The sequence below is a fragment of the Meriones unguiculatus genome, chromosome 21 (genome assembly GCF_030254825.1).
Source record: "Meriones unguiculatus strain TT.TT164.6M chromosome 21, Bangor_MerUng_6.1, whole genome shotgun sequence".
In the NCBI taxonomy this organism is placed as follows: domain Eukaryota; kingdom Metazoa; phylum Chordata; class Mammalia; order Rodentia; family Muridae; genus Meriones; species Meriones unguiculatus.
This window is the reverse complement of record NC_083368.1, coordinates 52599796-52614932: the sequence shown is the minus strand read 5'-3', so window position 1 is coordinate 52614932 and position 15137 is coordinate 52599796. Positions and strand designations below refer to the sequence as shown.

The 15137-nt window shown below is 37.9% G+C and overlaps 1 protein-coding gene across 2 annotated transcripts; it reads right to left on the bottom strand.

Moving 5' to 3' along the window:
* Positions 1–2457: 2457 nt before the first annotated feature.
* LOC110549540 (hyaluronidase PH-20) lies at positions 2458–14247 on the bottom strand. Of its 2 annotated transcripts, none has more exons than XM_021638768.2 (4): positions 14128–14247; positions 7763–8914; positions 7238–7327; positions 2458–3151 (listed from the first exon to the last, which is right to left on the bottom strand). In XM_021638768.2, exons 2-4 carry the CDS (start codon positions 8714–8716, stop codon positions 2672–2674), a joined length of 1524 nt encoding a protein of 507 aa, XP_021494443.1. In that variant the 5' UTR covers positions 8717–8914; positions 14128–14247; the 3' UTR covers positions 2458–2671. The 2 variants fall into 2 exon arrangements, with proteins under 2 accessions (XP_021494443.1, XP_021494444.1); XM_021638769.2 differs by lacking the exon at positions 14128–14247 and adding an exon at positions 11243–11618.
* Between the last annotated feature and the right edge of the window lie 890 nt (positions 14248–15137).

Sequence of the window (15137 nt, the reverse complement as noted above, 5' to 3'; positions counted from 1 at the left end):
GTGTCCCATTACCAAGGACAACTTTCAGCCAGCTCATTCAATGTACAGAGGTCAAGTGGAAGCAGGCAAGGAGCCTTCACCCCTGCATTCCAGTCTCTTTGGTATGAGACGGTACTCTACAGGGCAGAGAAAAAGAAACCTGTATACCAAACCAGCCACAAAAACCTCGGTCTACAATCTGTTTTGCCTGCAAGATGTGCTGAGGCAAAGAAGCCATATGTAGGAGTGGTCAAACAATGTTTGATTTAACTTGAAGCCCACACTATGAGAGGGAGCCCATGCCCTCCATGGGGGGGGGGGGAACCTCACCAGGAACTGGAGACTGGATAGCCTTGAGACATGTGGTAGAACCAAACACAACTAGCAAATAAATAATAATAACGATGATGATGATGATGATGAACTGATTCTTAATGGTATTCTGTTATATTCGTAGGTCCCTTGTCCGGTCATCACCAGAGAGGCTTCCTCTGGCAGCAGAGGGAAGCAGGTACAAAGACCCACAGCCAGACATTATGTGGGAAGAAAGTCTAAATTAGAAGTCTCCCTCAGGTGCCTTCCCTCAGAGATGAAAGAGTCTTACTAAGGGGAGCAAGGAATGACCGTAGGAGTTAGATGTGGACATCATGGGACATTGCCATTGAATCAACTAAGCAGGGTTCACGCGGACTCACAGAAACTGAAATGGCGAGCACTGGACCTGCATGGATCATATAAATTGACCATAACCAATCCCAAATTCAAAATTTTGTGCTAAATCCCCATCAGCATTTATTCAGTCAATAAATATTCAACAGGCTAGTGTGAAGTCCTGGAAACTGTTTGTCACAATATAGATACAGTTTAATAAATAGATTATATTCATGTCCTTGTGGACAGTAGTGGGTAGTAAAAATAGATATATAGTGTTTTTGTGTGTGAGTTTGAATAAATATAGCACAATTAAAGAAGAGGAATGTCTTCACTGTAAAGTCCAAAATTCTCAGTGTGGGTCACAAAAGGTATTTTTTTTGTTTTTGCTTTATAGCACAATTAACAGTACATTCCATTCCTCCCCTCTTTGAGGTTCTTTATCTCTGGCCTCATAACTATTAACATTTTAAAATGATTCTGACATTACCTCCTTCAGGAATCTCCAACAATACCAAATTTGTCTTTGCGTATCAGAGTACTTTAAACTTGTTATAGCATGGAAAACCTACTATGTTGTCTTTTCAACATTCATTTATTTCCAAATGTATAATAAACTCACTGACATCAAGAGTACCGTACTTCACATGGACTCAGTAATACTGAATTAGTGTTTGAAGCTGATAAGACGTGAGGTGTCATTTTAGCTACTAGATATTTCTGCTATCGGATGACAGGGACTGCAGAATTGGAGAAAGTCCCGTTGGTTAGGGAACACTTCCCATTTACTATTATTGCAGTCATTAACTGGAACAAATATTTGTCAGTCAATTCACTGGTATCTTCCCAGCAGATCTGAGTGATGACAGTTCATAAATACCAGATAAAGCAGGCAAATGATTGATGAACTAAGCAATTTCAGGTACACAAATTAAAGTTGATAATCAGGAAATGAAAAGAAAATTAGAGTACTTTATAAAAGTAAAGTCTGAAAACAAATCATATACAAGAATAGAGTTATCATCTTAAAGTTGAGCTTTCTGTAAAATAGATATAAAAATTTTGACAATTGTAGATCTTAGAGTCTGAGGTGTTGGTGTTCTGTTCAGGAAATTGTCTCATGTGCCAAAGAGTTCCAGGTTCTTCCCCACTTTTTCAACAGATTTGGAGTGTCTTGTTTTATGTTGAGGTCTTTGATGCACTTGGAATTTAAATTTGTGCATAGTGATAGATATGGGTCTATATGCATTTTTTTTCTACATGTAGACATCCAGTTAGAACAGCATCATTTGTTGAAGATGCTATCTAGATCCCCAGCTCAGATGTGGCCGATTGGCAGCTCAGTCTCCATGTGGATCTCTGAGAGAGGGGAACAGGGGCTGCCTCTATCATGGACTCGGTTGACTGCTCTCTGATCATTCACCCCTGATGATGTAGCCTTGCCAGGCCACAAAGGAAGAGGATCCAGGCAGTCCTGATGAGACTTAACAAGCTATGGGCAGAGGGCAATAGTAGAGAATTCCCCATTTCAGTGGACTAGGGGAAGAGGATGAGGGGAAGAGGGAGAAAGGGTGGGACTGGGGAAGTTGAGAGAGGGGTCTTCAATTGGAATATATAAAGAATAAATTTTGAGGAAAAAAATAAAAATTAAAAATATTTCAACAACTGAAAACCATAGTTCTATAAATGGACAGAGGAGCATACTTGAGACATTTCACTTTAAAGAACAGGAATTTTCCTCTTTTTTATAATTTTAAAGCAATGACAGACTACTAAAATACATTAATTTTCAGTAATTTTATTTTATTGAGTCTCCATTCTCTTTAAACCAAAAACTAAACTCTAAGAGCGGTAGCCTTGCTTGCAGTCAGTCATTGGTAGAAGAACACATAATTTATATTTGAAATTCAAAAATAGGATCTTGATTATTAAAATATAGTTACTTTTGCAAAATAGAATCCCATCTTCATAACCCCAAATTACTGAGGCCTGTAAGAGAAAATACAGCAAAATTCTGCAGGTAGAGAGAACTAAGGAGCAACTAGCATGTTTCCCGGAGAAAAAAAGAATCTTGTGGCATATGAAGCAGTATATAAGTGAGTACTGTTATGACAAGAAGGCTTTTGCCAGGTAGGAGGGAGAAGGCTGGGTCCGGCTCTACTTGGCCTTCTATGCAAACGTTATCACCTGTGCACACTTTAACTTCTAGCACGTTGTCTATATGAGGATTCTCCTCACAATTCATGTTGGTAAAACAGCTGCATTTAAAATGTTCAAGAAAATATTCCAGGTCTCCAACCCTGGGACTACCCTTCACTCCCAACTTTCCGTCTTCCATTAATTTAATATTGAAATGATTTGGGTTCAAGTGAAGATACATATCTGAGCTTTCATTTTTTCTTGTACACACGCCTTTATCCTCACAAAGTGTTTGGCTGCACATTTTGGCTGCTAGGGTGGTGTTGATTATGTATGGATTCAGGACTGTCTCCATGTATTTATGTAGGACTGGGCAACCTGGCTGTAAAAATAATAAGACAGTCAGTATAACAAGGCAAAAGTTCCTAAGGGAATAGATACACTATAATATGAACTCAAGGAAGAATGAAACATCAGACCTAGCAAGTGGTAGGAAATACTTTTTCACTTTAACAAGCAAGGTTATTCCAAATATTTGTGTAACATGTAAGTTTATCAGGTCACTAGAGAATTGTTTAGCTGATCTTAATTTATCCTAGCCTTCATTTTCCCCTATAATTCATAAGTAAGTCAAGAGAATGGAATGTTGTAACCTTTAGACAATGGGATTTTAGGTTAACCTACCTGATAGGAGTACCATCTTCATCAATGACAATGCCTGTGAACCTGGGATATCTCAACCTTTCTAAATACTAATTTACTATCAGGATCACATAAAAAATGGTTCATTAGGTTATACTTCAGTTTCATCACTTGTAAATTAGGGATGATTTTAAAGCCTGCCTCATAGGGTTATTGTGAAGATAAATGATAAATGGGTATAGGATCTACCATTTCTTCAGTTAACTCTCAATAAATCACTTGAAAATGTAACAAGAACTCCATTTGTCAGATGAGTTTAAAGATCATTAAAATAGTGTCAAAACTGATGGCTCAAATGATACATAATCAAACATGCATATAATGGCAGTTCTTTGAAAAAATTCTAGACTATAGTGATGAGGAGCAGAAATGATCCATCTTAACAGTGCTGTATTTTAAAACTTGGACATTGTCCTTTAAAATAAATTGAAGACAGTCATGGTCTTTCATGGTCAATGGTTATACTGAATGGGCTGCCTGTGGTAATACGTTGGCATAAAAAAAAAAAGACTGGAATCCTGGCAGTTCTGACTTGACTCTACACTTTTTAATTTCCTTATGTTGGCATTCTCTATTGTTGAGTCAGTAATTATCTAGCAAAGGTATCTGCTCTCTAGTCCTCAGAGCCTGCTACTATGTGAGTTTATAGTGGAGAAGACTGTAGATATGATTTAGACATGTTAGTTGACAGGGGAAAATTATCCTGAGTTATCTAAGGGTATTCAATATAATTAAACAAGACCTTGTAAGTGTAGAAACTTACTAACTTTGTTAATAAGTAATGTTGGCAGAGGCAGTGATATAAAACTGTGTGTGTGTGTGTGTGTATATATATATATATATATATATATATAGAGAGAGAGAGAGAGAGAGAGAGAGAGAGAGAGAGAAGAGAGAAGAGTTACACCTCCAGCAATCCCAAGAGAATCCAAAGGATCATTAGTTCAAGGTCATCCTCAGCTATATAGCAAAGTTATGGCCAACCAACATATACTACATGGGACTCTGAAAACATACATACAAGTACAGACAATTAATGAAAAAATAGGTCATTGATTTGAAGGAGAATGGGGAGGGATATTTGGGGAGGTTACAGGGAGGAAAGGGAAGGTAGAAATATAATTATGGCATAATCCCCAAACTAAAAACATAAAAACAAAATTAATCACTACTACCAACTGGAGGACAGAAGAAAAGTTATAGGACCTTAAGAAGCCCAAGATCTCAACAAGAGAGAAATGACCCTCCGTCAACAACCAGCCAGATGAAGACGAAGAAAAGGGTTAAACAAAAGGCAGACTAGAGAAATTAGGATGCGCTGATGATTGTTTTAGATCACACTATGAAATGATTTGCACTAAGAAATCCTGTATGACGCCCACAATGGCCAACTTCACATTACCAATCACTAACACTCAACGCAGAGCTGGGAACTGAGCACACCACGGTTGTATAGCACAAGCATGTAAAGTGAGAGCATCCATTCTAGAGTGTCCCACCCAGACGGATACAACCGACATATGCAATCTCGTGGCATTTGGGAGCACATGAAGTAAAATAGCTGGCATATTTGGAGCATTAGTTATTTTGGGTTTTAACATAATTTATCCTATTGCATCTTTCTATTCTTTAATTGAATAATGACTGTATTTTACAAATGACTCACAAATTCCTGAATATTAAAGAGTTCATAAAGTGGAACTGATAGAGCTGTCTTTACACCAGTGGCTGTCAGAAAGTGGAGTGGCAGAAAATGGCTGACATGACAAGTTTTTATAAAATAAAACCAGTTATCAGAGAAATGGGGTAGGAATGGACGAGGGAAAAGGCTTAGTCTGTAAAATGTTTTCTGTGCAAACATAATTATCTGAATTTGACCCATATGCCTACTTCAAAAAGGCAGGTATAGTGTTATTTTCATTTAAGTCCTTCATGGAGGAAGGAATGAGAGAATCCTAGGGCTTGCTGGCCAGACAGTCTAGCTAGACCACTAAATTCAAGGTTCTGTACAACTCTCTCTCTCTAGAGGTAAGATAGAGAATAAATAAAAAAGATGATATCTTGCCCCTATTTCTCCACACACACAATTATGGTTGCATTTATCATTTTCTCAGTAAATCTGAGGAAATGTAACAAGTGATCTATAAAGCCAAGCACAGTGGCGCAGACCTGTAATCCCAGCACTCAGGGAGGCAGAAGCAAGCATATCTCTGTGAGTTTGAGGCCAGCCAAGTCTACACAGCAAATCCAAGACAGCCAAGGCTATTGAAAGTCTGTCTTAAAAAACACAAAAACAAACAAACAAAGACAAGTGATCTATAACAACACTGATTACAAATGATACACAAAAAAGAGGGTTAATGATAAAACTAAAAATGATCATGAATCAGAAAAGAAGCAGAATGTGTAGAAAGGGTCGATAGGGGACAATGTCAAGACCATCACTAAAATAGTGACATGTGAAGTCTATCTCTGAATGGATCAGACTGCAGATCTTTGGGAGGGATGGTTAAACAATTACACAGTCAAGACTAAAATTACATTAAAACAAATGTGACAGCTAAATAATGTGTCCCTCATCTTACTCATTGTGAACACCTGATTAATTCTTCCTCAGAACAAGGGCAGAGTTCTCAATTCATTTATTTAAAAAAAAAAAAAGATAGCATACAGAAATCACAAATGGACCCATCAGCAAATTAATATCCCTGAGAAAAGTATTTGTACTTTTCAAGAACAGCAAGAGCTGGAAATATACTTTGGAAGATTATAATTTTAGGATAATTTTCTGCAATGAACAATTTAACCAGGAGATGTATACCGTTCTCTGACTTGTTTTTTTCTGTCACTTGCTTCCTATTGATGATCAAACTATCAATAATAAAATCATGTAAAATAGGCAGGGAGGGGGCTGGAGAGATGGCTCAGAGGTTAAGAGCACTGGCTGTTCTTCCAGAGGCCTTGAGTTCAATTCTCACCAACCACACGGTGGCTCACAACCATCTATAATGAGATCTGGTGCCCTCTTCTGGCTTGCAGGTGTACATGCAGGCAGAACACTGTACACATAATGAATAAATAAATCTTTTTAAAAAAGAATAGGCAGGGAGGGTCAGAGGGCCATGAAATATGTTTTATATATTTTAAATGAACCGTTTTGCTATTCTGTCTAAAGGCTAATATCTTCATTAAAAGACAAAAGACAAGTGTCACACTACTCAGACCTCTCCTGGCCTGAGAGTATAAATTCTGTTTTCTGCTATAGCAGGACAGGATTCCTGCACCATGAGCTTCTCTCTTAATCTTCATAGCACATGCAGCTACATGATAGCAATGTTTATATTCAGATATAATATACATACATAATATATGCAAGTACATATATATATGCACAAACTTTTATTCAAGAGCATTGTGGAAATGGGGACAAATACTTGATATGGGGAAATAAATAAATCATAGGTACCTGCTGTCTGATACTAAATATATCAGAAAACTGAAGCTAAAGTCCTAGTTTTGCTTCTTACAGACCATGGAGCCTAGAGAACTTCAGTTAATCTCACTGAATATCTGATTGCTCTCTGGAAGACAAGTATATTTCCCACTTCATAATAAAAGATGCAACACAACTTGGTTCAGCAAATAGTGAGTGTCTACTGCTTGCCAAGCGTAGTAATTAACAGCATTTAACAGAGTACTTAATACCATGTCCAAAAACATTAATGATAAAATTATTTTTGTTCTACTTCCTGCCAGTTCAACCTACCGCACGTTGTATCAAAGTCATAGCATCCCATATTATAATTCCAGCAGGACCCAGAGCAACAATTTCACCAAGTGTATTCACAAGGTCTTCCTGGCAAAGGTGATAGGAAGAGTTAGCAGGGAGTAATAAAAGGAAGCATTTACACAGGACAGTATCATCAAACTAAGCATGCTGACCAAACAATAACACTTTAAATATTTTTACACTCTTTAAATCTTTATTCAGGTATTTCTTTATTACTTAAAAAGAGGCTACTACTTCTGCTGGCAATGTTTACAAAATAATATAAAACAGTTAAAATATTGTCATATTTTATGATTCTCTGTGGGTGCTAACAGGTCATATGATTACAATAAGCACTAAAAAGGCAGTAATTCTATCTCTTTTGGAGAAACTAGAATTAGCCCTATGTATATTCTTACGTGATGAATAATGCTGAATCACATTTCTTTAAAAACAACATTAATTTCCAGGAAATACTATTTATGAATCCTAGGTCAAAGATGCCAAAAATCATTTATTTACCTCCATAAGAAATTCATTAACGTGATCAGTAAAAACAAGACGAACATAAACAAAAACTGGGACCGGATCCGTTTCATTCCGGACTTTGGACACTCTGATAGATTCCACAACTCGGAAGCGGACATAGAGAGTAGCTTGTCGATTCGACTTCAAGTCTTTCTTCAAGTAGACAGATGGGTAAAGGCCAGTGCTTTCTTTCCACAACCAGCCAAGATCATTGTTTCTTTGCTCTTCCACTTTAGGACAACGCCCATCATATGCGGGGTCTTGAAATTTATTGTTATAACAATCAGGAAAAAGATAATAGCCCCATAAGTGTTTTGGCCGAACTGATTTCCCCAGTTTTATTGTCTGTTCCATGAAGTTCCTGCCTGCCGTTTCAAATTCTACTATGGCTTTCTGGGTGGCCTCTGCGTAACTAAGTCCTGGATTATTTTTCAGGACCAAGTCAATAGACTTGTTCCTATAGTTATCCTTGGGTTTCCAGTTTCTCATCCACGTGGGCCTCCATTCTTCCCAGTCAATGATAGCTAAGCCCACTTTGTCTGCCGGAATATAGTATTCTATGTCAGTCTTGGCTTTGGCCAAGTGATCTTGCAAATTCCCCAACTGAGGTATTCCTCCATGATGTTCTACTTGCTTTGGATCTATGTGAGGATAGAAGCCAAGTCGATCAACATAAAATAGTGTGGCAGGCTGCCCTATGGCAGTTTTCCGGGGGCTTCCGATTAATGGGAAGAGGCTCAGATCTATGGAGTTACTAAAGTTTCCAACACAAGGCTCCGTTGGGGCATTCCAGACCCAAAGGAAAGGGGCATCTTTTATAATGGGTGCTGCTCTATAATCCACAGTCAAAGAACATGGAATCAGAAGGAAGATTAACACTGTCTGGAATGCTCCCCCAGAATCAACAAAGCTCCCCAAAAAGAGGTGCTTAAATAGCAACCCTCCCATCACAGACAGCAATTACTGTGTAAATACTTATTTCTTCTTGCACACTTTTGCCTGTCCAGTGTTTGGTGCAAAAGATGAGAAAGTTTGTGACATGAGGTCACTGCGGGAGATGAAAGTGTGGTTACTGCTTTACACTGAAGATTATTCCTCTTGCATCACGTTTTAAGAATATTTAGCAGCAAGTTAAATCATCCAGAACTGGAAAAGAGACAAATGCAGAATTCACTGTAGCTGGAATGAGAGCTTTACCAAGTCTAATTTCATTCAAGGAGTTTAAATCCATTTCAAAAGAGAGAAGTTATTTAAAGTATTTAAAGCAGTAAGATTTTTTTTCACTTGTGTTTCATATAAATTCTGTATCAGTCAACACTTAATCTTTTAAAATCTTTCCTGATCCCACAGAGAACTGAATGTAACTTTTTCTTACTTCATTTCCAGTTATATAGGATGCTATATCTATCAATACTTTAGAAAATACCAATTAAAGTAACACAAATTTCCACGCATGGTCCTTAGTTGGACCATCCGTCTCTGCAGGGCTCCTTGCCAGGCCACAGAGGAAGACAATGCAGCCAGTTCTGAAAGAGACCCTATAGGCTAGGGTCAGATAGTAGGGGAGGAGGACTGCCCCTTTCAGTGGTCTAGGAGAAGGGTATAGGGGGAGTAGAGGGAGGGTGGGTGGGACAGGGAAGAGATGAGGAAGGGGGGCTATAGCTGAGACACAAAGTGAATAAATTGTAATAAATAATAAATAAAATTTAAATGTAATATAAACTTGTATTTCTTGGTTGTGAAAAATGACTCTGTCATGATCTGCCAAATTTTGAAAACCTGTCACATAATTTGAAAAAAAAATCCATTTTTGTAATTCTTGTATGTGTGTGTACATGAATGGCGATACTGGAAGTTGAACTTAAGGCCTTTCATATGCTAGGCAAATACTCATCTACTAAATCCCCATCAACTTGTTTGTTTGCTGTTTGTTTGTTGACTTATTTATTGGGTCATGGTATTGTCAAATTTCTCTGGGTGTCCCGGAACTCATGATCTCATGCCTCAGTGTCCCAAATACCTGGGATTATTTGTGTATCACCATCCCAGCTTGTAATACTTTGTCTTTCTTTCTACTTTATTTTTATTTTTCCTCTAGGGAACACGGTGGGAGACAGTACTCATCACTGTTTTACACAGGTAACAGGTGTTTCCTTAGAACACCACTGAACCAAATTTCACAGTGGTATCCTCTCACTGTTAAATTAACAAACTACTGTATATTGGTTGACTCTAGTCTTATTAATTGAAAATAAGATAGGAATATCTTTAAATACTGCTACAAAAGCAAGAATGTGTTGCCATTCTCACTGATGGCAAACTGACGTGTAACAGCAATGAAATGGTCAGAGGTACAAACCAGAGATTAAAAAGAAAGGAAGCTCTGCATTAATTAACTTCCTTAATCTTGAAAACAAGAGATTGCTAATCTTCTGTTGTTTTAACCTCAACATAGATCATATGTCTCATGTTGACAGACAACAGAACTGTGAAGTGACCTCTTCCACAACAGTGCTAAGTCAGCCCCTGACCTGAGAACACTTCTGGAGGAGTTTAAGTAGAAGACCATTAGAGGCTTAGTGACTTAAGAAAGTTTTGTAGATCCCTCTCAGAAAAGAACCCTGTGTCCAGATATTTTGGTTCTGTTGCTCTCCTTGTGGAGCTCCTGTCCCCTCCAGGTCTTCCATCTCCCCATTCTTCTGAGACTGATACTCCAACAAGCACCATGCATGGAAATAACCTAGAACGCCTGCACAGATGTAGCCCATGGCAGCTCAGTCTCCAAGTCGGTTTTCTAGGAAGGGGAACAGGGACTGTCTCTGACATGAACTCAGTGGCTGGCTCTTTGACACCTCCCCGTTAGGGAGTAGCAGCCTCACCAGGCCACAGAGGAAGACAATGAAACCAGTTCTTATGAGACCTGATAAGCTAGGGTCAGATGGAAGGGGAGGACCACTTTCCCTGTCAGTGGACTCGGGGAGGGGCATGGGAGGAGAAGTGGAAGGAAGGGTAGGATTGGGAGGGGAGGAGGGAAGGGGCCAAAGGTGGGATACAAAATTAATAAATTGTAATTAATAAAAAATTAATTAATTGAAAAAAGTGCTAGATAGTCCTACACTTACCACTTTTTCAAATTTGAAAGCCATACCTATCAGTTATCTACCTGCCACAAATTTAGTTGCATAGCTGTAAAAGAAAAAGAAAATAACTGAAGTAGGTCTAAGTAGAATGAGGGTAAGTTAGGATAGGATGGGATAGAGTGAGGAGTATCAGAGCGGCAGGGTAAACGATAAGGGTGTAATTGAATGGACACCGGTACCAGGGAAACAAATGTGGTACTCACTGCTCTCACACCACACCCCAACAGAGAAGACTTCTGTGACCTTAAAAATGTGGAGGTTTCTCTTTTTCAACAAACAATGAATTCAACAAAAGACACCAAGTCGGTATCCACAAATCCAATGGAACTCTTACCCTATCTTCGTAGAAACAGAGCTCGCGAGCTGACAGCTCACTGTGGAATTCATCTTCACCAGGAGGCAGTCATCAAGTGCAGGCAATTTTGATCAACTGGGTATACGTTAACTTTCCCACAGCCCTCTCTTTGGGATTTATTAAGTGTTATTAAACACAGAACTTTAGGAAACAGGTTTAGCAGATTGTCATAATACATGCTACAGAGCAGAAGAGTTGAAGGATACATAGGATCAGATATGAGAAGCGGGACAAAGATCCCCTGGGAATCTTCACGAGATCCTGTGACTTGGGGCCTCCCAAACTCTGTGCTTTCAGGATTTCATGGTGACTTTATTGCATAGGTATAATGGAAGCATTGATAACTATGTAACATGAGAGTAGATAAAAAAGAGCTACTTAGTGCCTATCGACTGGTGAGGAGGCTTGACATTCTCGTTGGCCTCTTTGTGGAACCCACTCCCATTACAGTTGGTATGGAACAAAGCCTTTGGAAAAAGGAGATTCCTATGTGTCTCTAGCAAAGAAGAGGAATTCCAAAATATATGGCTCATTCAAATGTAAAATCCAGAAAAATGAGACTTTCTATGCTCTGTCTGGCAAAAGAGAAAATTCTTATAATAAAGGAAAATATGAACCAAGAAATAAGGACAGAAATTATGAACACAACTTATTACATTAAAGTTATATGCTGATTTGTTTATATACTGAGTACAAGTGATTTTATATATACATATATAAGTATAATAAAGAGAGAGAAAAAAGAAAGAGAAAGACATATATCAGGTTATATAAACACAATTGGTAGACATTTTTTTTAACCTAAAACATTTGAATTTGAATACTTAAAGAAAAAAAGTCACTGTAATTGCTTGTCCACAAGCCAGTTACTTATTGTCTTCAACTTAATCTCTTTAACAACCAGAAAGTAACTTTTAGCTGTCTCTGGATTCCTTAACTAACATTGTAATGTCTGCACTGCACTAAACAACACAATTTTCTAGATAGAACCAACAGGCACAGTCTGATTGAGGCTAAAGTCAGCTTACTCAGACTTCATAACTTGACTACATTTTAGATTTTTTTCCTTATATCTTTAACTACAAAATATGGGTTATACAGCTGGGGCATGGTGGCACACACCTTTAATTCCAAAGCTTGGGGGATAGAGGCTGGAAGATGTCTGCGACTTTGAGGCCAGCCTGGTCTACAGAGCAAGTTCAACGTCAGCCAGGGCTAAACACAGAGAAACCCTATCTGGAAAAACCCAACAGTTATCTGTTAAAACAGATAACAGTTATCAGGTAAAAGCATACCAATTAGTCCTTATAAAATTCTGTATTTCAATTATGAGGAATAAATAAAAAAAATATTTCCAGGCTAGCTCTGAAAGGCCTTCTGATTATCAATATTTCTAAACTTTTAACTCTGAGTTAAATGTGTTTTAAAGGGGCTTGGGTGGGTATTCGATGCTACCACTTGCATGTTATAATAACTAAGTAAAACACTAGGAACATATTATAAGTGATGAATGTGTATCCTCCATTGAGTGACAATTATTTTCATCACTTTCACAAACAAGTAACTGTCGAGAAGTTTATAAAAAGCATGCACTGTTACCTTGCTGGAAAGAACCTTATAAACACCTGTCTACCATCTGCATCTCCATCATAGCAAAAGACACTCTTCTTAATTCATGTGAGCCATGGCCAGCCTTAAATCTACTCCAGCACACCTACAACGGGGCAACAGAAAGGCCATACCTACAGATGACCTCATAGTTCAGATTTCACAGCAAGTTCCAAGATCCTAGAAGCAGATGACCTCACAAAGTGGACAGATTTTTCCCAAGAACATGAATCAAGAAACTTTACTTCTCCCTCTTTCCCTGTACATTCAATCCTCCCATCTTTTAGAGGAGGAAATTATTTTTAAACAAAAAGTTTTCTATTTTTTTCCTTTCATATGAACCCTGACTAGTAACTACTTTTCTCAGTCTATTCAACTTTCAGATATGTGACTCTCCTATTAACTGTACTGTCTTTCTGAATAAAAAAAAAAAAATCACACAACCCAAGCATCCCACGTCATATTAACTAATTCTTCTGATAGTAGGTGCAGCATGTAGAGAGGTAGAAAGAACAATTATATAAATAGCTTTCATCCCTGCCAATCTGAATATCTGTTAACGTAGTTGGTTGAGACTGTATAGCATTTTTTGATCAGAGAGTGACAACCCTTAATCATTCTTCCTGATAGAACCTACTGTAATGCCTAGGAAAATCTCCAGTAAAGCACAAGTCTGTTTCTTGTTTAGAAGATGACAATGAAAGATCATTTTCTGTTTTTATTGAATATAGATTTGACTTTCGTCAGTTCATAAAACAAGACAACGTTGCAATTAACACTGCAGTTGCTTTCACAGGCTGTATCACAAATTCTTAATAAAGGACTAACAATTATTATATATTTTTCCAAATGTGTAGATACATCAGGCAGCTCATATATCATGGAATAACTTAGCTGTTCCTCTTTCTATGCTCCCTAACTCTAAAATACTTATTAAAAGATCAAAACTCTGGAGTTGGCCAGAGAAATAACTCAGCTTGTTTTTCTTCTATTAATCTGTCTTCTGTCAATTCAATTACTAGAAATAGAACCTAAAAAGAATAAAGAGAATATTTTATTTTCCTCTCCTGCCCAACACACAGAAAGTGCTAAATAAATCTAAGTTGCTTTTCTTGGTAGTAATAGTGTCCCTTGTCCCTACCTTCTTCTATGTATAAGACAGTACCATGAATGAAAACTAAAACTTCCTCTTCTGTATGACAAAGGACACTATCATTTTGTCAAAGTGGCAGGATACAGAACACAGAGATCTTTACCAGTTACACATCCAATAGAAGGTCAGTGTCTCACTCAGCCTTCATCAGAGAAGCTTCTTCTGGGAGTGGATGGGATGACCCACAGCTTGGTTATATGGAGAGATTAAGAGATTTTAGAACACGAACACGTAGTCCTAAATAAGATTTCTCCATTAAAAGTCCCTCCCCTCAAGGGCCAAGGGAACTATGCGGAAGAGGAGATGGAAAGATTGTAAGAGCCAAAGGGGATGGGTGACTCCCAGGAAATCGTACCTTTCAGACACAACAGGACTGTTGAACAACTGAATTCACACAAGTGTGGCAGCATGCACAGGGCCATCTTAAGGCCCATCTTAAGGCCGGACCAGGTCCAGGGACTAAGGGGGAGAATGGAAACAGGCTCCCACGCTGACTCCACTCCTGCTCCCTACCTCCAATTAACACTAGCAAAGGAAAACTTAGTTTTCTCCAATGGAGTCTCCACTAGGTATATTATACACACTTAGGAGTAGGCTCCATGCCCAGCAGAAACAAAACAAAAAATACAAAACAAACTCAATGTTTTTTAATATAATTTTTGTCTCAAATTACTTTGTTTTGGGTTATCATCTTATTGGTCTTTTGCTTGGATATTTTGGTTTCTGTTTTAGTGACCTTTGTGGGGGTTTTTTGTTTGTTTGTTTGTTTGTTTAAAGGCTTTTTTCACTGCTCTGTTTTTAAAGAGAGAAAGAAACGGTGTCAGTTGGGTGTGTGAGAAAGATCCGGAAGGAATCTGGGAAGAAGGGTAAAGTGTGATCAGAATATATTGTTAAAAAAATTAATAAATAAAAGAAAAATAATTAAATAACAATACAATTAAAAATAAAATTAAAGCTTCCTCAGGAATGTCTTAAAAGGTTAACCTTAGTACTTAAGTCATTAAAATTTTGTTTTGATCGAAATTAACAACTGCAGGGCATCCACACCACAGGAGAATAGCTCTGATGAGGCTGAGCTCTCGTTATGGTTCTCAGAACCTAATGTTGTGATCT